A 23,656-nucleotide genomic window follows, 5' to 3' on the forward strand; every position below is an offset into this window, starting at 1 on the left:
GATCAAATCTGCTGGGTCAAAAATATACATACAGCAGCGCTAATATTTGGTAATATGTCCCTTGGCCATTTTCACTTCAATTAGGTGCTTTTGGTAGCCATCCACAAGCTTCTGGCAAGCTTCTGGTTGCATCCACTCCTCTTGACAGAATTGGTGCAGTTCAGTTAAATTTGATGGCTTTCTGACATGGACTTGTTTCTTCAGCATTGTCCACAAGTTCTCGTTGGGGTTTAAGTCAGGACTTTGGGAAGGCCATTCGAAAACCTTAATTCTAGCCTGATTTAGCCATTCCATTACCACTTTTGATGTGTGTTTGGGGTCATTGTCCTGTTGGAACACCCAACTGCGCCCAAGACCCAATCTTCGGGCTGATGACTTTAGGTTATCTTGAATAAATTGAAGGTAATCCTCCTTCTTCATTATCCCATTTACTCTCTGTAAAGCACCAGTTCCATTGGCAACAAAACAGCCCCACATCATAATACTACCACCACCGTGGTTGACGGTAGGCATGGTGTACTTGGGGTTAAAGGCCTCACCTTTTCTCCTCCAAACATATTGCTGGGCATTGTGGCCAAACAGCTCGATTTTTGTTTCGTCTGACCACATAACTTTCCTCCAGAAGGTCTTATCTTTGTCCATGTGATCAGCAGCAAACTTCAGTCGAGCCTTAAGGTGCCGCTTTTGGAGCAAGGGCTTCTTTCTTGCACGGCAGCCTCTCAGTCCATGGAGATGCAAAACATGCTTGACTGTGGACACTGACACCTGTGTTCCAGCAGCTTCTAATTCTTGGCAGATCTGCTTTTTGGTGATTCTCGGTTGAATCTTCACCCTCCTGACCAATTTTCTCTCAGCAGCAGGTGATAGCTTGCGTTTTCTTTCTGATTGTGGCAGTGACAAAACAGTGCCATGCACTTAATACTTAAAAACAGTGCGGGCGGTGCATTTTCTCGTAGCGCCTTCAATGTATCAATCCAACCCTCAAAAACTAGTTTATGGCTATAAAACCTCTACTGCAGCTAGAGCTGCGACACATAAAAAATAATCAATAAATCAATGTACAAAAATGGGGTAAAATCCACTTCCTAGCAGCAGTTCATGATTAAATACAAATACTGGAGCTTTTCAGACATTAAAACCAGGCCGGGGGCGATTTTCCGGCGTGCTGTGCCGTCCTCCCGGGGGAGGCGGCGAGTGCCGCGCCACAGGGAGAAGCGGAAGGAGGGCCTGGCCACGTCACTGGCCGGCACGGACGCCCGCCGGAACGGCCACTCCCTCGCCTCGTCTTGGGCCGGCGCGGACGCCCGCCGGACCGGCCACTCCCTCGTCCCATCACGGGCTGGCGCAGACGCCCCCCGGACGATGTTAACGGTTTACCCCCCCTCCCAACCTGCCTTTCGCTTCACATGGACATTCGGCATTAGGACGTCTAGAATCCGTCCCTTAGAGGGGAGGTACTGTCAGGAGCGGCTTGTTTGTCCCTCCTGGCTTGCCGTTAGGTTAGAGCAGCTGCGAGTGATCCTTGATTACTTCCTCATGTGTGTACCACGGAAGTGGTTAGTCATTGTCGGATCGTCCTGCGTAATACAGCATACATCGCTGCAAAGGTACTGTTCTCCATGCTCCGGTTTTGTTTTGTTTTGGGATGTACAAGTCCTTGTTATTTTGGAAAGCGTTTTGAGTCATTAAAGTTACTATGATGAACACAGTACGTCTCGTTCCCTCCTGCTTCCCCGTTACTGGGTCTAACTCCCTCCGATCGCGCCACGACGTCTCGGCGCGATTGTAACACTCTTGGGACCTGCAGCTGCTTTGAAATGGCTCCAAGTGACTTTCCTGACTTGTTCAAGTCAAGGATTCGTTTTTTCAGATCCATGCTGAGCTCCTTTGACTTTCCCATTGTAGCGTTTGTGGGCGTTTGCATCCAATGAGCCCTATTTAAATGGCCTCAGAGAAGTCACCAGCTGTAGTCACTCATGATCACTCACAAGTCGTTAAGAGGCCATGCTATGAAGCTCATTTCACTGACACAACTTTCTAAGTCACCAAAATTGCTAATTCGTGTTGCTCTATGTATATTTTTGACTCAGCAGCAGATTTGATCACTTTTTCTATTAACCCATAATAAAGTCATAAAAGAACCAAACTTCAAGAATGTTTTTGTGACAAACAAGCAGTGGCGGGCCGTCAGGGCCTTCAAGGCCTTCTCTGCTGGCCTAACAAATATCTGAATCATTTTATATTTTGTCCATCAATACGTACTTATTATTCCAAATGGTCTGTTAGCTTCCTTTCATTGCTTTTCCCCCTGGTTGCACTGCTTCCAGATGTGTGTTTTCATATTGAAGCATTTAACCAATCACATTTCAGCCATTATTTGTTGCCAGATCAGAACTGCCTCAAAGCCTGTTGACTGTTGCTTTTAACCAATCAGATTTCGAGTTGGCAACCCCACAATGATTTTTCATAGGCGTTAGCATTTTGCTGGCTGGGACATGCCATTGCTTTCACAAACTATGATTGGCTAGTAGGCGGGCCAAAGCAGTACCGAGGCAGCCGAGATCGCAAACTCCACCCACTATGGCCTACAGAAGCAAAAACAAATAGATTCTGTTTGCTCACAAAGCTATTTTCTAGACGGACTTTTTCAGGAAAAAAATGGACATCATTAAGAAAGGGCGGTCAACTCCGAAGCTAGCAAGCCTGTTACAGCCGGGAAAATGGTGTGTGGGGCACTTTCAGCGCGCTAACTTAGCTCCACAAGCAAATAGTATATTGTTGTGTTGATTTAATGCCATTTTCAAAACAGACTATGCTGGAAATATACAGGACAGGCTCGACTTTCATCATTAGCTTCGATGGCGATAGGAAAGAAGGAAGAAAGAAAGGAGGATGGATATTGTGTAAAAAGGATTTTTGGTGAGTAAAATTACAAATATGGCTATATTCCTAAATAATATTTCAATTGTGGGCCAAGTTCTGATATCTGAAAAGCTCCAGTGTTTGTATTTAAGCTCCAGTGTTTGTATTTAATCACAAAATGCTGCTAGGAAGTGGATTTTACCCCAGTTTAATTTTTGGCGTTTCACCATTGACTTCCATCGCTGTCTTTTCCCGGGAAAAATCACCCCCCTGGCCTGGTTGTAATGTCTCAAAAGCTCCAGTATTTGTATTCAATCAATAAATGATGCTAGGAAGTGGATTTTACCTAATTTTAGTATTTTAGTGCATTTTTTGTCATTTCACGTATGGACGTATCGACGTTCATTGCTGTCTTTTTACCGGGGAAATGATACTCCGTGCCCGGTTCTGATGTCTAAAAAGCTCCAGTATTTGTATTTAATCAATAAATGCTGTTTTCGGCTGGATTTTACCCCATTTTCGGGCAATGTTTGCCCGTACGCCATTGACGTTCATCGCTGTCTTTTCCCGGGAAAATCACCCCCTGGCCTGGTTTTAATGTCTGAAAAGCTCCAGTATTTGTATTTAATCATGAAATGCTGCTAGGAAGTGGATTTTACCCCATTTTTGTGCATTGATTTATTGATTATTTTTTATGTGTCGCAGCTCTAGCTGCAGTAGAGGTTTTATAGCCATAAAATAGTTTTTGAGGGTTGGATTGATACGTTGAAGGCGCTACCAGAAAATGCACCGCCCGCCACTGCAAACAAGTATCTGTTCCAATCACTCTATCAGAGAAAAATCAGAGTTGTAGAAATAACTGGAAACTCAAGAGAGCCATGACATTATGTTCTTCACAAGTGTATGTAAACTTTTGACCACAACTGTATATCCCAGGACTTTATTGATGCTGACACTGTTTTGGTTGAAAACAACCTTTTCACCATTGGGTGCAGCTCCTTCACGCAATTCCAGAATGTGGTTGTGATGAATTTTCATTCATTTGAGAGTTAAACATTAATTTTCATTAGATACAATGTCTGAACAATTTTACAATCAAAATTGCTATTGAGAAGAATTTCAGGTTGATCTCAGTGATCAGCCATGACATATTTAATGATATGTGGTGAAAATACAGCGTGAATACAGTAATACCTTGACATATGAGTGCCCCAACATACGAGCAATTTGATATACGAGTAAAATTCCAAGCAAATATTTACCTTGAGATACGAAACAAATTTTGAGGTACGAGCATATGAGACGCGAGAGGCTGCTTATTATTGTCTTTCTCGCCGCATCTCCCTCGTGCAAAGATATCTACGAGCACTGGGCACAGCCTTGCATTTTTTCCATTTTTTTAAATCTCATCTCACTTTCTGTTTTTGGAATGTGGGAGGAAACCCAGGACCCCAGAGCTGTGAGGCCGACGCGCTAACCACTCGCGCCACCGGGCCGCCCACCCGTGTTTTTTTGCGTTAGTCATTGCAGAATTAAGGGAAAAACAATGGGTCCAAAGCCAGCAGGTGCAATGAAGTAGTGCAAAGAAAAGGCGTATGATGATAATCGATATTAAGCATGAAATAATAAAAAAATTAGAGTGGTGTACGCGTGACGGAGCTGGCTTGCCAATACGAGAAGAGCTCCCGGACAAGTTGGCAAGTGGTCGTTATCCTATTGTGAGGACATTTGTGTGCGTCATTTTTGTAATATTTTGAAGGGGAGACAAAAGCAAACAATCCTAGAAAAATTCCCTTTAAAAAGACTCCGGCTAAAAGGGAAGGTGGAAGCGAGGCAGAAATAGCCAAGGCCGAAGAAGAAAAGTAAAAAATTTCAAACTAAATTAGAATTATAAGTTTAGTGTAAAGTAAGATTAAAACTTATTTTTAAGTGTTTTTATCGTGATCTAAGTTCATTTACCTAAGTTAAATTTGTTTATGTTATGTTACGAGGGCATTCTCTCTCCCCCTCTCTCTATCTCTCTCGCTCTCCCTCTCCCCTCCACGCACTCCACGTTGTACTGAATAATGTCTCATTTTAGTATTAAACATCATAACTAGTTATTTGTTACTCTGTTAGTAGAAGGTGAATTACAACCAACAAAAATATGTTTTTCCATTGTAATATTCTGTTTTTTGGTGTGTTTTTTTCAGAGGGTGAGAACGAATTAATTTGTATTTATTTCATTTCTATGAGAAACGTTGATTTGAAATACGAGTAACTCGACATACGAGCTCGGTCCCGGAACGCATTAAGATCGTATCGAAGTTATTGCTGTATATGGCTGATAACGAATTCATGACAGTCCCTCAAAAAGGATCCAATGTAAAATATTTTCAAGCTGTTTATTCGACTCCAGCAAACAAACATGAGAAAATGACAATTTGTGTCAATTCCAAACGCACTTGTCATTATTTTTGTTCATGAAAACTATTATCCTAATGCAAATATACAACGTAGGATATGCTTGACCTACTAACGAATGTTAGCATCACTCCAAAGCAGTGGCGGGCGGTGCATTTTCTGGTAGCGCCTTCAACGTATCAATCCAACCCTCAAAAACTATTTTATGGCTAAAAAACCTCTACTGCAGCTATAGCTGCGCCACATAAAAAATAATCAATAATTTAATGCACAAAAATGGGGTAAAATCCACTTCCTAGCAGCATTTCATGATTAAATACAAATACTGGAGCTTTTCAGACATTAAAACCAGGCCAGGGGGTGATTTTCCCGGAAAAAGACAGCGATGAACGTCAATGGCGTACGGGCAAACATTGCCCGAAAATGGGGTAAAATCCAGCCAAAAACAGCATTTATTGATTAAATACAAATACTGGAGCTTTTTAGACATCAGAACCGAGCCCGGAGTATCATTTCCCCGGTAAAAAGACAGCGATGAACGTCGATACGTCCATACGTGAAATGACAAAAAATGCACTAAAATTAGGTAAAATCCACTTCCTAGCATCATTTGTTGATTGAATACAAATACTGGAGCTTTTGAGACATTAAACCAGGCCAGGGGGGTGATTTTTCCCGGGAAAAGACAGCGATGGACGTCAATGGTGAAGCGCCAAAAATTAAACTTCTGCCACTTCCTAGCAGCATTTTGTGATTAAATACAAACACTGGAGCTTAAATACAAACACTGAAGCTTTTCAGATATCAGAACTTGGCCCACAATTGAAATATTATTTAGGAATATAGCCATATTTTACTCACCCAAAATCCTTTTTACACAATATCCATCCTCCTTTCTTTCTTCCTTCTTTCCTATCGCCATCGAAGCTAATGAAGAAAGTCGAGCCTGTCCTGTCATATTTCTGGCATAGTCCGTTTTGAAAATGGCTTTAAATCAAAACAACAATATACTATTTGCTTGTGTAGCTAAGTTAGCGCGCTGAAAGTGCCCCACACACCATTTTCCCGGCTGTAACAGGCTTGCTAGCTTCGGAGTTGACCGCCCTTTCTTAATTATGTCCATTTTTTTCCTGGTTTCCGTCTGGAAAATAGCTTTGTGAGCAAACAGAATATATTTGTTTTTGCTTCTGTCGGCCATAGTGGGTGGAGTTTGCGATCTCGGCTGCCTCGGTACTGCTTTGGCCCGCCTACTAGCCAATCATAGTTTGTGAAAGCAATGACATGTCCCAGCCAGCAAAATGCTAACGCCTATGAAAAATCATTGTGGGGTTGCCAACTCGAAATCTGATTGGTTAAAAGCAACAGTCTTGTTTAATGCAGCAGACCCCGCAGAACTGATTGTGAAGGCTTTGAGGCAGATCTGATCTGGCAACAAATAATGGCTGAAATGTGATTGGTTAAATGCTTCAATATGAAAACACACATCTGGAAGCAGTGCAACCAGGGGGAAAAGCAATGAAAGGAAGCTAACAGACCATTTGGAATAATAAGTACGTATTGATGGACAAAATATAATATGATTCAGATATTTGTTAGGCCAGCAGAGAAGGCCTTGAAGACCCTGACGGCCTGCCACTGAGATATATATATATATATATATATATATATATATATATATATATATATATATATATATATATATATATATATATATATATATATATATATATATATATATATATATATATATATATATATATACACACACACATTTGAAAAGGCGTCCTCCGTAGTGACCACGATGCCTGAAAAACTCAAGGTAATTATTTGTATGTTTATTTTTTTTTAAAACGACAACCAACCCAGTTATGGGCATGGTTGTCACGTGTCTACATGACGTTATCTAATGGTGAATTACTGTAAAAAAATAAATGTAAAAAACAGATGAAAAAAATAAACTCAAGCTATGATGCGGCCCTGTGTTATAGTAATAACTGTTCTAAGCTGTGTTCGGAAAATGTTAATGAAAGAAAAATTGGGACTACCAAACCCTTATTCCGCCTGGCTTGAGCGCCACAGTTTCGTTTTCGCCACTCAATCCACGCATGCGTATGGCTTTGATTGCTGTGGTACTGCGACCTCATCAACTATACTGATAAAAAAACACTTCCCCTTCTACAGTCCAGACGGCCATAGCGACTTTAAGCGTGCAGTAAGAAACGTAAGGTATAAACTGAGTCTTTGAGTTCTTTTTTTTAATGACGACAGTTACGTGACGGCCATTACTGTAGCCACCTCCACCTTTTTTGTGCTTTACAAATTGGGCGCCTCGGTGCATGACCGCCGTTGTTCAACGCGGAAAAGTAGTGTTTTGCATTTTGAGACATTTAAAACGCTTAAAGTCATATAAGTTATTTTATTTATTTGCTTTTGTGACCAGATACTTTTCACTAACTTTTAATAACATTCATGCATTGAAAGTCAATCAGTAAATCGATAGACGTACCGCGAAGGGGCGGTGTTTCTTAAAGATGGTTTAATGTGAAGCAGAAGAAGAAAGCAGGAAGAATTACGTCCCAAAGGGGAGACAAGAGAAATCAACATTTTTAATAGGCATAATCTCAATTTACATCCGTAGAAGCTACATGTTTACAGTTTGGTGTCGAGTCCAGCTATGAAAGTGTCAACACACAGACGGTGAGCCCTCTGAGGTAAAGTAAGTTGCTACTTGGTTCCTTCTTATCTTTGCTGAAGTGCGCAAGGACCGTTTCTTTTTGCCCTTACCCACATTTTATTTATATATTTATTCAGCATCTTTCTAGATGAGCTCCCTGAATGTAACCTTTGACATGCAATACATGATAATAATCAGTAGGCCTGTCGCGATTACTTACTTTAGTGGCCGATAATGTACCATAAATTAGGTTGCAACCTGCCGTCTATGGAGATAGGCACCCCTAGGACCCATCTCATCTCATTTTCTGAACCGCATTATCCTCATTAGGGTCGCGGGGCGTGCTGGAGCCTATCCCACCTGAGTCAGGGCTAGAGGCGGGGGACACCCTGAATCGGTGGCCAGCGGATCGCAGGGCACAAGGAGACAAAGGATAACCATGCACACTTGCACCCAGACCTAGGGGCATTTTTAGAGTGTCAAATCAGGCTACCATGCATGTTTTTGGAATGTGGGAGGAAACCGGAGTACCCGGAGGAAACCAACGCAGGACCGGGGAGAACATGCAAACTCCACACAGGTGGACATGACCTGGATTTGAACCCATGACCCCAGAGCTGTAAGGCTGACACACTAACCCCACATTATGTAGCTGCTTTTTCATGGTGTAAGCAAAACCGGGTATTTGGGTCCTTGGTGTCAAAGTCGGAGACAGTTGCCGCAGGTGTTTCCTAAATTATTTTTACTTTTTAATGCATTGTTTATAGTCCAGGGGTTGGGAATCTTTTTGACAGAGAGAGCCATAAACACTTCATATTTTCAAATGTTATTTCTTGAGAGCCATTCTCAGAATTGAAAAGTAAAAATATATGAAAATGTATTTTTTTGTCATTTCACTACTTTAAAAGTACAAAACGTTTCTGAATTCTTTTGACAACATTGTTATGCTGTTGCGAATCAATCAGTATCAATGAGATTAGGAATAGTAATGAAAAACAATTATGGTTAAAGTGGCGCTAAAGGTAGCTCCAACACCTATTAGTGCGTTCGGGACTCAGCTCTCTCACCAGTGATTTCCATATTTTATCTCACAGGTTATTGGAGAGCCATATGCACCCATGGAAAGAGCCACATATGGCTCTTGAGCTATAGGTTCCCTACCTCTGGTTAATACCATGTAAAGATGTTTACCATGCCCGGGGGATCTTGCTTGATATTGTTTTTCCAGAGGTGGGTAGTAACTAGTAATGTCCCAATCCGATACTCATTCCTTGTCGTAACAGAATGGAGTAAGAGTAGCGTTTCTTCACACATCTACTCAAGTTGAAGTATAAAGTATTGTGTCAAATAACTACTCTTAGAACTACATTTTCCTCAAAGAGACTCAAGTAAATGTAACAATGTAATTGTCCTGTTATTGTCAATAATTTACATAAACAAAACTGGCAATATATCGTAATATTTGTATTTGTATATCTATGTATAGCCTAATAAATCAAGTACAGTCGTACCTCTACTTACAAAATTAATTGGTTCCAGAACTTTTTTCATAAGTTGAACATTTCGTAAGTAGAGCAGTATTTTATATGTAAATACTCTAATTTGCTCCACAGTCCCGACAAAGCTATTAACTAAACCCTTAAAAATTCATCAAAGTATGTCAGTTTTGTAGGAAAAGTGCGAAGACACAAAATTGAGAGAAAATTATCATACTGTTATTTAATAAGCCATTAATGAATAAACATGCAAAATCTATTCATGTCAGGAAGCTAACGTTAGGCAACAGAGGCAGAGGGGAGACAACAGTTGGAACCTTCACGAGGTGTCTCCTGTGAGGCCGCCCGTCGAGGCCTGCGAATCCAACAAAACCACCCAGAGCTGCCACCCAGGAACGTGGCGCCCTACGTTTTTCATCCAGCCAGAGATATTTGCACTGCCCCACACCTCCGGCTACTCCCTGGATGAACTAATCCGCGTTCCAGTGGCAGCTCTAGTGCTGCTGAGGGTAATCCTCAGGCGCCTGAGGTGACCTAACAACAACAACAACAGAGGCAGAGAGCAAACGAACACACATCCAATAAACATAAAATTAAGAATTCAAAACAATATTATACTTTGAAATTTTAATCCTTTTCATTAACGTTTTATGATTTCTTTGGCATCTAATTTTTCACCCGTTATATTATCGCCACTGCTTCGTACCTGTTTCGATTTAAGTTCCCCTTCGGCGGTGCGTGTTGACAGATATTTTGAGAAAAATCGATCCAAAGACAATTGCCTTTGACTACTTTTAATAATGTTTCTAAAATGCACAAGACAAACGTCGTTAAAGTGGGCGATCGCACGTCTCGTGAACACTTTTTCAGGATGTTTTTTTCCACAAAATTGGAAAGTTTGCTTCTCCTGTGATTTTTTTCCGGATTTGTGCTGTTGGAATGGTGGCTGCTTCCTCCACAGCCGCCTTCCCGTTGAATTATTCGCGTATTGCCGAGCGTTGCATTAACTTGATAATTTCCGCCAAACCCATTTCCGAATTTCGGGTCGGGTTTGGCCTCGGGCTAAAGATCTCACCTCTCATTCAAACGCAATAAATGCATATTCTTAAATATAACACACAAACTAGATTTGTTAAAAGAATCAATGCATACAAGGTTTATTTGAACACTAGCTTGTAGTGTATGAAATAGGTTGAGAGATCCAATGTCATGTGTATTTATTTTGAACAATTAGAGCCTATGAATATTGATGATATTGGTCCACAGTGATTGTCACCGAGAAACGTGAAGTGTTGTTTTAAAGATTTTTCATAAACTGTCTCATTTCAAAGCAGGCACAGTAACAGACGGTAATTGTATCATGCAGAAGATACAAATAAAGCCAGTTGTAATAACCATATTACAATATTTTATTTAGTAGGGAAGTGAATGACAGTTTTGACAATTTTCAATTAGAATGGGGGAGACTAGGTAACCTGAGATTTACCTAAAAAAAAGAAATGTAATATCTCAAAAGGGCGGCCCGGCGGATGAGCGGTTCGCGCGTCGGCCTCACAGTGGGGGTCCTGGGTTCAAATCCAGGTCGGTCCACCTGTGTAGAGTTTGCATGTTCTCCCCGGGCCTGCATGGGTTTTCTCTTGGTACCCTGGTTTCCTCCCATATTCCAAAGACATGCATGGAAGGCTTATTGGACACTCTAAATTGCCCGTAGGTGTGAGTGTGAGCGTGAATGCTTGTCTGTGTCCTTGTGCCCTGCAATTGGATTGCCCCCAATTCAGGGTGTCTCCTGCCTCGTGCCTGAGGCAGCTGGAATAGGCCTGAAACACCGTGCCCCCCCCCCCCCCCCCGACCCTAGTGAGGATAAAGCGGTTCAGAAAAAGAAATGAAAATCAAAATCTCAAAAACAAAAGCAGCACAAATGATTAACATAAATTTACATCTGATGGGGCGCCAACTCTGCAGTTGTATGCGAAAGCAGCCAGTCTTAATAACCTTTGACGTGGATGGATGAGCAAGTAGTTTTGTTCGTTTTGTTTGGTTTGAAACCAGAATACTCGACTCTGATCTATCATTGCTGTGTAACATCTATGCAGGTGGCCTCAGCCCAGCCTTTTCCCAATGACTAATTGACATGAAGACTCTTTGGAAACCCAAATCTCAAATGTAAATACTCAGGTGCCTCGTGTCACAGCGTGTTGCGTCGCAAGGAAGCCAGAGTTTTAAACATGCAAACACTCACGAGGTGGTAGATAGCAAAATTACTGACGTCGTTTTCAATTACCGTACAATTGGATTATGTCTTAACTGTCAGAACAAGTAATAATTTCACCCTCAATGTGTCAAATTTGTTATATTTGTTGTTGTCGATTCAACAGGACTCCAGGTGGTACTCATTATGAATCCTTGCTTTGAATCATACAACAAATCAACACAAATAAAGTCTGTCTCTCAAAGGTGAAGTGTAACCTTAAACGTTTAATATCCATATTCTGGCTTCAGTTACATTAAACAGCCTGTTTATTGGGTTACAGCTCATTTGTTTACAGTCTGAATTTGAGATACAAGATGAAAACTAGACAATGTTCCAGAGTGGAAAAAGTGTCAAAGAAGCAGATTGACCAAAGTCCCAGTACCAATGAAGGCACAATTACACGGCAGATACGGGCCAAGAGACAGAGAAGATTTGTTGACACCAACAAAAATCAGAAAGATGGAAATGTCTGTGACCTCATTGACATCATCAACAGCCATGTGGTTGAACAGCCTGAGGAGGAGGCTAGTGATGTACAGCTCCTTGATAGAAGATTAGATGTTTCAGTAGAGCCATGTAGCTCGAGCACTATTGCTAACCCTTCAAAAGTCACAGCACCCTACAAAAACCAAAGAAGAAAGTGCCTATGCCTTTCATGCCGTAGGTTGTACCAGAAGGCAAAGAGGCTTAAAACCCCCATCAAAGATAAACTCTTGGATAATGGTAAGTAGAGGTGTGCGATATGGCAAAAACTGTTATCACGATAAAAAAAATGTCTGTCGATAATTATCTAACTTATTATTATATCTTATTATAACTATATTTTTTTATTCAAATGATGAAACTTCAAACTTCTTTGAATAAGTAAATAAATTACTTTCCTCCTTATTCAAATATGAAAGTAACTATGTTAACTCACTCTGTAAGAAAAGAGAATATGAAATATGGTGATTTTAAAAAGTTTTTTTTACACTATGAAAAGTAAACAATAAAATCTGCAGAAATTTTGACAGGCGTCTTTATTTTTATAAATTTGCCTTCAAACCAAAAGTTGCTATGCAATATTGAATAAATAGAATAATCAACTGAAAACATCACCATTTTCAGCCTCACTAAAAGAAACTGTAAATTTACCTCACATATGGCCATTTACAAAAAAAATAAAAAGTTGGATGAACAACATTTTCAGAACATTTACATAAAATGGGAAAACATCTTTATATCAAGTAAAAAAAGTATTACAGGGCCGCCTCGTAGTGTAGAGGTTCACTTGGCTGACTTCGGTGCAGGTCCGATTCCCGCTGGTGGCGGTATGATTGCGAGTGCGTATGGTCGTTTGTCTCTCTGTGTGCCCTTCGGCTGACTGGCGACCAGTCTAGGGTGTACAGTAATCCCTCGAATATCACAATTAATGTAGACCAGACATGACCGCGATAATCGAAAAATCGCGAAGTAGGGTCACCCCTATTATAACTTTTTTTTTCATTCAGTGCCGAGTCCTAGTAGCAAGAGTTTTGGCGTGAATTTTCACATTTTTATAAACTTAAAAAAAAATTAATACCGTATTTTCACACCTATAAAACCCACCATCTGAAAGGGTGCAGTCTCATTACAGGTATATTTTCTGTTTTTTGTCAATACATACGGCGTCTCGTTGGATATGGCGCTAGCCTGACACTAGGCTAGCGTATGTTAAGCTAGCTGCTAGCGTGTGTTTTTTTAAGACAGCACGAGCAAAACTAAGTTTGATAGTGCTTTATTGAGGTAAAAGGTACACAAGTTAATAGAAGTTAAAGCAGTTAAACACAACGTTCAACATGCTAAGCTCCATCTCACTGTCAGTCAGAGTTGTGAATTCCGGGACCTTGATTCCAGATTTGTGCTGGCCGACACTTGAGCCCAGTCATCCACAATCCATTGTAACTCGCCACACGCATCACTCCCAAGCCTTTGATTCTCCTCGCTGTTATATCGGCATCGACAATCCATTCCAAATCTTCACGTAACTCGTGCGACGCTGGCAGTTGGCCATCCGGCATTCATCACTCCCAAGTCGTTCGCGAAGCTGTTTCTCCTTGCTGTTAAATTGTATTCAATCCATGGCTTCAGTCCATTTTCCAAGCGCTCACACCCACATTCCCTCTGTTTAGCTCTAATGTGCTTTTTCCTTGAGTATTGAGAGTGTTTTTTAGGGTTAAAAGTGCTGCGATGCGAGCACACGGAAGTCAAATGCCTTGCCACTCGCCTGGGATGTTTTGAATGGATTTATCGTAATGCTTGGAATGTACGGAGGGGGCTATTTTTAGGGTGAACGTCCGCTGAGTAGCGTGTCGGCAAGAAATAAAACCAGTCACTCAAGCGGTCAGGGCCATGCAAAAATTGAATTTAGTACACAAACAAGGCGCACCGACCGATTGGGCGCATCGACCATTTTAGAGAAAATTTTAGACTTAAGTGCGCCCTATAGGTGTGAAAATACGGTAATTAATAGCTGAAAAAAATATCGTAGTGAATTCGCGATAAGTGAACATGCGATAATCGAGGGATTACTATAGTCTGTCTTTCGCCCCAAGTCAGCTGGGTTAGGCTCCAATAACCCCTGCAACCCTTTCAAGGATGCACGGTATGGAAGATGAAATGAAGATGAAAAAATTACAGGGTTGAGGACAATTTCAATAATGCTGCTCTTTGCACAGGTACAAGGCATTTAATAAAAAGAAAGCAAACGCCGGGAAGAATTCATTTGGATCTTTTAGTGGGTCGGCTTGCATTTCATAATCGCTTATTTTAGCTGTGTTATTGTCCTTTTGCGTTCATGCACCATGTTAGCCTCTATTGCCAACATGCTAAAAACACGTTTCCTCGTCATCCTCTTCTCCTGAGCGTTGATCTGGAACTAGTGTTCATCTTGCAACAGCACCCCCGATCTCTGGTGGTGGTCGGGTGGTGTAATTACAGTATACAATTCTCAAATTTTTATTGAAAGTTTTTAATACAGTCATACCTCTACTTACAAATGCTTCTAGGTTACAATTTTTTATATGCCAAGGAATGACTCAATACGAGAAAGATCCAAGTTATGAAATTCCCCAAACAGTAAATGCATTTCCTTATCCGTTATTTTATTTTGAAAATATTGTCGCAGATGCATTGATTCTCACTGTAGAACATCGCTAACCTCTACTGGGCTCTCATTTCATCAGTCTCATTCTATCTCATATAATGAAAATGAAAGCATTCAATTCAATTCAATTGGCTGTCTCACAACAACCACTATCCATGTTTCAAGATTCTCTTACATACCTGTCCACCTCGGCTAATTTTTTCCAATTTTTGTGTTTTCTCACATCTTCCAATTTTGGGTTTAGTTGGTACTTACGAAATTAATTGGTTCCAAGACTTTTCGTGACTTGAAAATTTCGTATGTTGAGGTGTACTTTATATATAAATTCTCAAATTCGTTCCTTGGTCCTCACACAACTACCACCTAAGCCCTTTAAAATTGGTCAAAGTGTCCTAATTTTCTATGAAAGATTTGAGGGAACACACAAAAATGAGAGAAAATTCTAAGGAAATGATTTATTAATTTCTTGAAATAAATAAAGCATATGAAAATGTGCCCTGCGCCACTGAAATATCTTCCTCCGTGGCCTTTATAGATGTAATACCCATGTTTGTTCGCCAGATAGCGGCAAGAGCTCGTTCTGCCAGGGCCGAAAGCCGTCCACTTTATAGTACATTTTAGACTTTTACATGTGCCCTGTGTGTGCGCATGCGTGCGTGTGTGTGAAAATATGTGCCATGTTGCATTTGTATAAAATTTAATCACTTAATTAGGGAAATACAAAATAACATAATGGATAAGGAAATACATTTACTTTTTGGGGGATTTTGTAAATTAGATCTTTTTCGTAACCCAATTTGCATATAAAAAAGTCGTAACCTGAAACTTTCGTACCTAGAGGCATTCGTAAGTAGAGTTATGACTATAAAGTACACCTCTACTTACGAAATTTTCAAGTTACGAAAATAGTTCTGGAACCAATTATTTTCGTAAGTTGGGGTACAACTGCATTATCGTTGACAAAAATTATTTCACGGTATTTATCGTTATCATTTTATCGCCTAGCTCTAATGGTATCTATTTCATTTATTCCTTTTCTGAACCACTTATCCACAGAAGGTTCACGGGGGGTGCTAGATTCCCTGAATAGGTTGACAGCCAATCCCCAATACATCCTTCAATTTTTAGCAATTTAAAGCCTCTGGTGCCTGGATGATATCCAACACGCTTGTCGTGGAGCCCTCTACCTAGTACCGCGGACCGGTAAAGCTCTTTCTATTTTCTCGCGGACCGGCAAAATTATTTGCACGAACGACACCCATGATGGCAAAAAGAAAAGTCCTAAGCATAATAGCAATTATTTATTATTATTATTATAACAACTTTTCTCATCTCAAGTAGGAGGGCGAGATTAAAAACGTTAATATTTTTTACTCTGATGGACCGATACTAGGTAGCTAGTGGCAAACCCGGTGGTTGGGGACCACTGGTGTACATTATTCATACATTCATTTTCCAGACCGCTTATCCTCACAAAGGTCGCGGGGGGTATTGTGTTAGGGTTAGCAGATCCCAGCCAACTATGGGCACCAGGCGAGAGACAACCTGGATTGGTGGGCAGCCAATTGCATGGCATAAGGAGATGGACACTCTTACGCTCATACCTAGAGGCAATTTAGAGTGTTCAACCAGCCTACCAAGCATGTTTTTGGGATAAAACCGGAGTTTCTGGAGAAAACCCATACAGGCCCGGGGAAAACATTCAAACTCCATGCATATACCGCATTTTCTCGCATACAAGCTGCACCCTTGAAATTGCCCTACAATCGTTGAATTTTACAATTTCTCGCGTATAAGCCGCCCCTGATTCGCAATTTTCACCTCCATGTTCATGGTTCTAATAGGGAGTACAGATGTTACTTTGAAGGGAAAATCTTAAGAAAAATCATTGCATGTGGTATTTCATCCAGTAATGGTTGTTTTCTTACTGCGAAAGAAAATAACCAACAAATAGTAAATGTTAATTTGCTGACATCTACTGGTGAAAGAGTATAGCAATGCTGTAAGTGTTGTGCGGATATAAGCCATACCCTTGATTCAGACATTTTTTTTTAGTTACAAATTCGGCTTGTATGCGAGAAAATAGGTTCAAAAAACAACGCTTTCTTAAAAAGGTTCTTGTGATTTCTATTTCAGATCCCACCTCATTAACCTGCGATCATTGGGTATTGCTTAAAAAGTGGATGCCAAGGAGGCTACCTTATTTGAGAGGGTAAGTCCAAACTGGATTTCAAAAACAATTTTACAAAATCACAATTTTTTTCTCTCTGCCGTAACACATTCATCCACACATTCCATTTCCAATACAATCTTTAAATTATAATATTGAATTGAAACAATAAGCATATGAAGAGGAACTTTATTTTTCAGTAGGTCAATGACTCAAAAAGCAACATCTGATTTAAAAAAACCATTGGCTTACAAGGGTAGGATAAAGGATTGGTAATTGCCCAGCCACAGAGTACTGACCCAAACCTGAGTTGGGTTGATTAGAGGGGACTGAGCATAGACAACACACAGATTTGGAGCAAAATTTGAAAAAGAGACAAAATACAGTGGTACAAATATCTCTACATTCGGCATACTCCGGTTACAAAAGTTCTAACGGGAATATTTCTTCTTTAGATATGAACAAGTTACAAAATGCAAAAGCCCTGATCGACGCCGCGGGCAGGGGGCGCCGAAGCCCCGGTCGACGCCGCGGGCAGGGGGCGCCGAAGCCCCGGTCGACGCCGCGGCCAGGGGGCGCCGAAGCCCCGGTCGACGCCGCGGGCAGGGCCGCCAAAGCCCCGGTCGACGCCGCGGGCAGGGCCGCCAAAGCCCCGGTCGACGCCGCGGGCAGGGGGCGCCGAAGCCCCGGTCGACGCCGCGGGCAGGGGGCGCCGAAGCCCCGGTCGACGCCGCGGGCAGGGGGCGCCGAAGCCCCGGTCGACGCCGCGGGCAGGGGGCGCCGAAGCCCCGGTCGACGCCGCGGGCAGGGGGCGCCGAAGCCCCGGGCGACGCCGCGGGCAGGGGGCGCCGAAGCCCCGGGCGACGCCGCGGGCAGGGGGCGCCGAAGCCCCGGGCGACGCCGCGGGCAGGGGGCGCCGCGTGCAGGGGCCGCCGAAGCCCCGGGCGACGCCGCGGGCAGGGGCCGCCGAAGCCCCGGCCGACTGGCCAGGAAGTTAAACTTCCACTTCGCTCTTCCGCGTTGTCCATCCGTCAACTAGCCACCCTGCTCTTTGCGCAGAGGTATTTATGAGGCATTCTGAAAAAAAAGAAGAAAGAAAACGCCAGGGAGAGTTCACTTGGATCTTTTAGTGTGTCGGCTCGGTGTTGTCCTGCATCTTATAATCGTTTATTTTGGCCGTGTTATTGTCCTTTTGCATTCATGCTCTGTGTTAGCCTCTACTGGTAACATGCTAAAAACACGTTTCCTCCTCTTCTCCTGAGCGTTCGTCTGGAACTAGCGTGAATCTCGCAACAGTGCCCCCATTTTCTGTGATTGTCAGGTGTAATTACAGTTTATAATTATCGTATATTTATCGAAGGTTTTTAATATTATTGTTGACAAAAATTAGTTTTGGATAAATATCGTTATCGTTTTATCGTCCAGCTCGAGTTTTAACTTTTGATTTTAATTTGGCACTTTCATATCAAAGGGGTCAGATTTTATGCACAATTTGGGTAGCGTCTCAAGGTTCATAAAAGCTATTGTGAAATGACCAAAACAATGTGGCCTGTGAATAGTCTCTAAATCTAGACTCATACAGATTTTGTCTTTTAGGAATCTTTCTCACACTTTGCAGCGTCTTCACACACACGTGAAGCGAAGCAAAAAAGCAAAGCAAAAAGTTCTGAAAAAGAGCAATAAAGGCTTATGCTCAAGACCCCGTATTTTCCTTCAGAGGTAATGCTCAAAATCTTGCGAGACTAATTTTCCATAAGTGACAGGTTAACTGTGAATTGTGATAAATGTGTTTGTTCAGGAACCTCAGACAGTGTGGCAAAGTGTTGGCGGAAAAGGAAACCAAGAGAAACCAGAAAAAGAGGCCAAGAAAGGATTCTCGTGGTTCTCGCATCACCAGGAAGAAGCGTCACCTTGGCAGCAGCCCCCCTCAGGACGAGAGTGAAAACTGGTCATCTCAGAGCAGTTTTCATTCTACTTGCGGGGATCTGGCCGTTGAAGGATTTAATGTTGAAAAAAGCATAGCTGAAAACGACAAAAATTTCACCACAAAAATTAAACCTAAGTTGTTCCCGCAGAATTCAGAGTGTGGTGGTAAGGCACCCAAGCTCAAAGGACCCAAGAAGAAAACACCAGCAGAAAAGGGTAAATTTCAAAATATGATCACCCAGTTACGTGGCAACAGCAGCATTATTGTCAAAGAAACACACTAGATACATGGAGCTCATTTGTCACATTGTTAAAGTTCTGCTTAATTTTCAAAGGAAGTGTTTCTAATCCAGCGATTTGTGTATTTATGTTGTTGTTTTTTTGAGTGTATTTAACGTTTACTTCCCACAACTTCAGAATAAATGTTTTTCGGAAAAAGACTTCAATGTTTTTATTTCTTTTCGGTGTATGGACTTAAGGCAGTGTTTACCTTTTTTTTTTTAGATGTAGCACAGTTTTTGCATTGAAAAAATCTCAAGGCACACCACTATCTGAAAATCTTCTGATTTAATACCATATTTACATTATAAAGTCGTTCTCATCAAAGTTTTATTAACAGGAATTAAAAAAATCCCCAAAAATTATTCCAAAATCTATTTTTTTCACACTGATTTTACGTCATCAAAGTTGATGTCTGCAGACCGCGAACAGCTTTCAGTTCGACTGATGTTAAAATAATTAATGCAACGTTTTTTAACCTTATATTAATTTTTTACTTTTTCTCCCAATATTATGCAAAAAAGTAATGTGCTCACGGAGACTTTACGTCGCCAAAAGTTGATGCCCCTGAAACCAAACAACTTCCCATTCATGTACCGTAAAAAAAGGAAACTGACTTAAATCTCGTAATATTACGACTTTTTCTCTCCTAACATTACGAGAAGAGACGTTTTGTGCTCACAGACTTAACGTCGACATAAGTTGAAGCCTGGAAAATCAAAGAGCCTCCGGTTTACTTTACATAAAAATAAGCAACAAAATAATTTTAATATAATAATATGATTTGAATCTTGTTATAGTACAATCTATGATTTCATATTTCAATTTTAACCTCGTAATAGTTCGATTTTAATCTCATAATATTGAGATTTCGCTCTTGGATTCTTACGATGTATGACTTGTAATTTCCCGCGGCACACTTGAGTATCGCTCACGGCACACCAGCATGCCGCGGCACACTGGTTAGGAAACACTGCACTACGGACACGTATCAAGGCTACTCGCGTCTGGCCAGTAAGAGCACATTTAACTACGATAAAATTGCGGTGCCCTGAGGGAGCAATGGCAGGCACAAGTGAGTTTTTTCACGTTTTATGCAAGATTTGTTTTTTGTTTTCTAGAATTTCATTCATAGACGTCAAAATAAAGTTTGTTTTGCGTTTTATCTGTTTAAATTTTCTCCATTTTCAAATAAATGACCATATCGGCCGCATTGTCTTGGGTTATGGCGTTTCGTCTTTGCCACCTTGCAGTTTTGTGCATGTCAAGTCTAATTTGTGGGCATATAGGCCGTACCCTTGATTCAGTCAGCGTTTTTGTGAGTTACAAATACTGCTAGAAAATACGGTAAATGTTTTTTTGTTGTTGTAATTTTTTGGGTGAATTTATAGCTCATAGCAAGTGCATCACACTGCAAAAGTAAGCCAAACTTAAATATTGCAAAAATATGCTTACTTTTAATTCCATCTCATTTTCTGAACCGTTTTATCCTCATTAGGGTCGCGGGGGGTGCTGGATCCAATCCCAGCTGTTTCCGGCCCAGGAGCGGGGCCTGAATCGATGGCCAGCCGATCGCAGGGCACAAGGAGACGGACATACTTGCACACTCACACCCATACCCAGGACCAATTTAGAGTGTCCAGTCAGTCTACCTGCCAGCCTGTTTTTGGAATGTGGGAGGAAACCGGAGGACCACTGAGCTGCCTGCTTACTTTTAATATAGAGCAAAATGGGCAGACAGACAGAAATAAAATAGCTTTGAACATCCTAATTCAAAAATACCAAGTGTTGTAATATATTCATTTTCTGTACCGCTTGTTGATGACACCCTGAACCAGTGGCCAGCCAATCGCAGGGCACGAGGAAAAAATCAACAATTCAGGGTTACACTCATACCCAGGGGCAATTTAGAGCAGTGCACACTGGTGTGCCGTGAGCAATGGTCAGGTGTGCCGTGAGCAATGGTCAGGTGTGCCGCTGGAAACTGCAAGAAGTCATAGAACGTAATATTCAGAGAGAAAAATTAATACGAATGTAACAAGATTAAAATTGAACTATTACAATGTTAAAATCAAAATATAATGAATGTTAAATTATAGATTATACTATTACAAGATTCAAATTGTGAAACAGTCATTTTGTTGCTCTTTTTCTCTAACATGAACCGGAAGCTGTTTGGTCTCTAGGGCATCAACTTTTGGCGACATAAAGTCTGTGTGAGCACAACATTTTTTTGCGTAATATTAGGAGATTTAAGTAATATTTGGAGAAAAGTCATAAGATTATGCGATTAAAAACATTATTTTCCTTACTTATGTTTGCATCACTCGGACCGGAAGCTGTTCAGGGTCCGCTGACTTTTGGTGACATTAGCTCAGTGTGAAAAATTTGATTTTGGAATAATTTTGGAGGTTTATGTGATTCCTGCTGATAAAACTTTGATGAGAATAACTATTGTTAATATAGGCAACATAGTTTTAAATGAAAAGATTTTCAGATGGTGGTGTCCCTTGAGAATTTTTCAATGCAATAAATGTGCTGCAGCTCAAAAAAGGTTGGGAAACACTGCTGTAGTGTTAACCATGTCAGCACATCTTAATAGTTGTTAAGGCCTTGATACCTGTGTAATGTGTATCTCATGCTATTATTGCACCGAGAGAGTTGTTGAAAACTAGACCGCTACAGACACATTTCCTGGTTGTACTATTGACCTCATCTCTGCCTACAGAGATGAGGTCAACAAACTGTCTTTGTGGTGTTTGGTGAACAACCTCACACTAAACACCACGAAAACAAAAGAAATACTAATCGTGGACTTTCACAAACGCAGCACAGATCTGGCCCCATTCTTCATAAATGGAGTATGCGTAGAGAGGGTCCAGTCCTTCAAATTCCTGGGGGTCCACGTCACGGACAAGCTCTCCTGGTCTACCAACACCATGGCAGTGGTGAAGAAGGCCCAGAAGTGACTCCATTTCCTGAGAGTACTCAGGAGGAACAACTTGGACACTAAGCTTCTGGTAACCTTCTCCAGAGCTGCTGTGGAGAGCACCCTGGCAGACCGCATTACAGCGTGTTACGCTGGAAGCACGGACGCAGACAGAAAAGCCATGCAGAGAGTGATCAACACCGCCCAGAAGATCATCGGCTGCTCTCTGCCATCACTGGATGACATTGCCAGCCATCGCTACCTCAGCAGAGCCGTGAACATTGCCAGGGACCCTTGGTCACAACCTGTTCCACCTGCTGCCCTCTGGCAGATGCTACAGGTCTCACAAAACACGGACACATAGACTTAGGGACAGTTTTTTCCCACAGCCATCAGGGCTCTGAACTTACATTATTGGCATGACACACAATCCCTTCTGTGTAATAACTTCGGGGTGTGCAATAACAATGTGCAATATTTTAGAATGTGGAATATTTCAGAATATTCAAAAAAAAATTCTATTATGACTTTTTTTACATTACTCATTTATGTTTTTATTGGGAAACATGCACTTTGTGGAGTAGCACCACTAATTTTGTTATACGCAGTTGTTGTATAATGACAATAAAGTCTTTTGACTTTGACTCACGTGACTCCCTTTTTGAATTTGTCCACGTGCAGGCAACACCCTTTCGAAATCCAGCAGACGATTCTTTGATTCATACAGTATCTCAGAAACACCACGTGCGATGATTTTTCTTAAGATTTTCCCTTCAAAGTAACATGTTAGTACTCCCTATTAAAACCATGAATATTGAGGTGAAAATTGTGAATCTGGGCCTCTTATATGAGAAAAATCGTAAAATTCAACTATTTTAATGGTATGGTTTACACGCGGAGGCGGTCAATATGCCTGAAAATACGATAAATTGCACATTTTCAGCATTTTTCATGATTTTTTTTTGCCAATAGGGACAACAAATAGTCCCAATGTTGCCCTGTAAAAAATCATTGGAAGGTGTCCGTCAGCCTCTGTGGTTTACTGAGCTTTGTTGTTTCTGAGATTTCAAAAGCTGATACCGGTGCACGTAGAGGAAAGGAAAAGAAGTCGAGATAAGGGGCTGGCACACCTTGGAAAGTGTAAGAATTTGAATGTGGAAATGTGTTTACTGTTTGTTTATGGGATTAGTGTATAAAGAGAGGATGAGCATTGATAGCCGAGACAAGAGATGGAGACCAACTCCACATTGCGCAAAAGGGTATGCAGTGTACTGCATTGGGGGGAAAAGATCTGACTTTTTGTTACAATAGCACACTAATCAACCACATCATTAGAGCTATTTCACATAGTCTTTGAGCCAATGCAGTTACTTGTAGGTCAACCTCCTGCATGAAAGATAGTAATGATCGGCTATGATTTTATATTAAGGCCCATGTTTACCGTTTTAATGTACTACTATAGAATGCAGGATGCTGAAAGCTGTGGGCTTTTTGGTTCCATCTAATGTTTGATTTAAATGAAATTCACTATATTACAAACCA

General features: G+C 41.2%; 1 protein-coding gene across 19 annotated transcripts; it reads left to right on the plus strand.

Annotated features, from left to right (window-relative positions):
• The first annotated feature begins 1,545 nt into the window (after positions 1–1,545).
• LOC144085767 (uncharacterized) lies at positions 1,546–22,660 on the plus strand. 19 transcript variants are annotated; one of them, XM_077615388.1, is made up of 10 exons: positions 7,196–7,491; positions 7,904–7,976; positions 11,529–11,598; positions 11,811–11,889; positions 11,967–12,409; positions 16,947–17,022; positions 18,577–18,699; positions 18,779–19,122; positions 22,021–22,150; positions 22,220–22,656. In XM_077615388.1, exons 4-10 carry the CDS (start codon positions 11,831–11,833, stop codon positions 22,476–22,478), a joined length of 1,434 nt encoding a protein of 477 aa, XP_077471514.1. In that variant the 5' UTR covers positions 7,196–7,491; positions 7,904–7,976; positions 11,529–11,598; positions 11,811–11,830; the 3' UTR covers positions 22,479–22,656. The 19 variants fall into 19 exon arrangements, with proteins under 19 accessions (XP_077471527.1, XP_077471519.1, XP_077471522.1 ...); XM_077615387.1 differs by lacking the exon at positions 11,529–11,598 and having other exon boundaries at positions 7,904–7,981; XM_077615389.1 differs by lacking the exon at positions 11,529–11,598 and having other exon boundaries at positions 7,904–7,962.
• The last annotated feature ends 996 nt before the right edge of the window (positions 22,661–23,656 follow it).

This window comes from Stigmatopora argus, chromosome 12 (genome assembly GCF_051989625.1).
Source record: "Stigmatopora argus isolate UIUO_Sarg chromosome 12, RoL_Sarg_1.0, whole genome shotgun sequence".
NCBI lineage: Eukaryota > Metazoa > Chordata > Actinopteri > Syngnathiformes > Syngnathidae > Stigmatopora > Stigmatopora argus.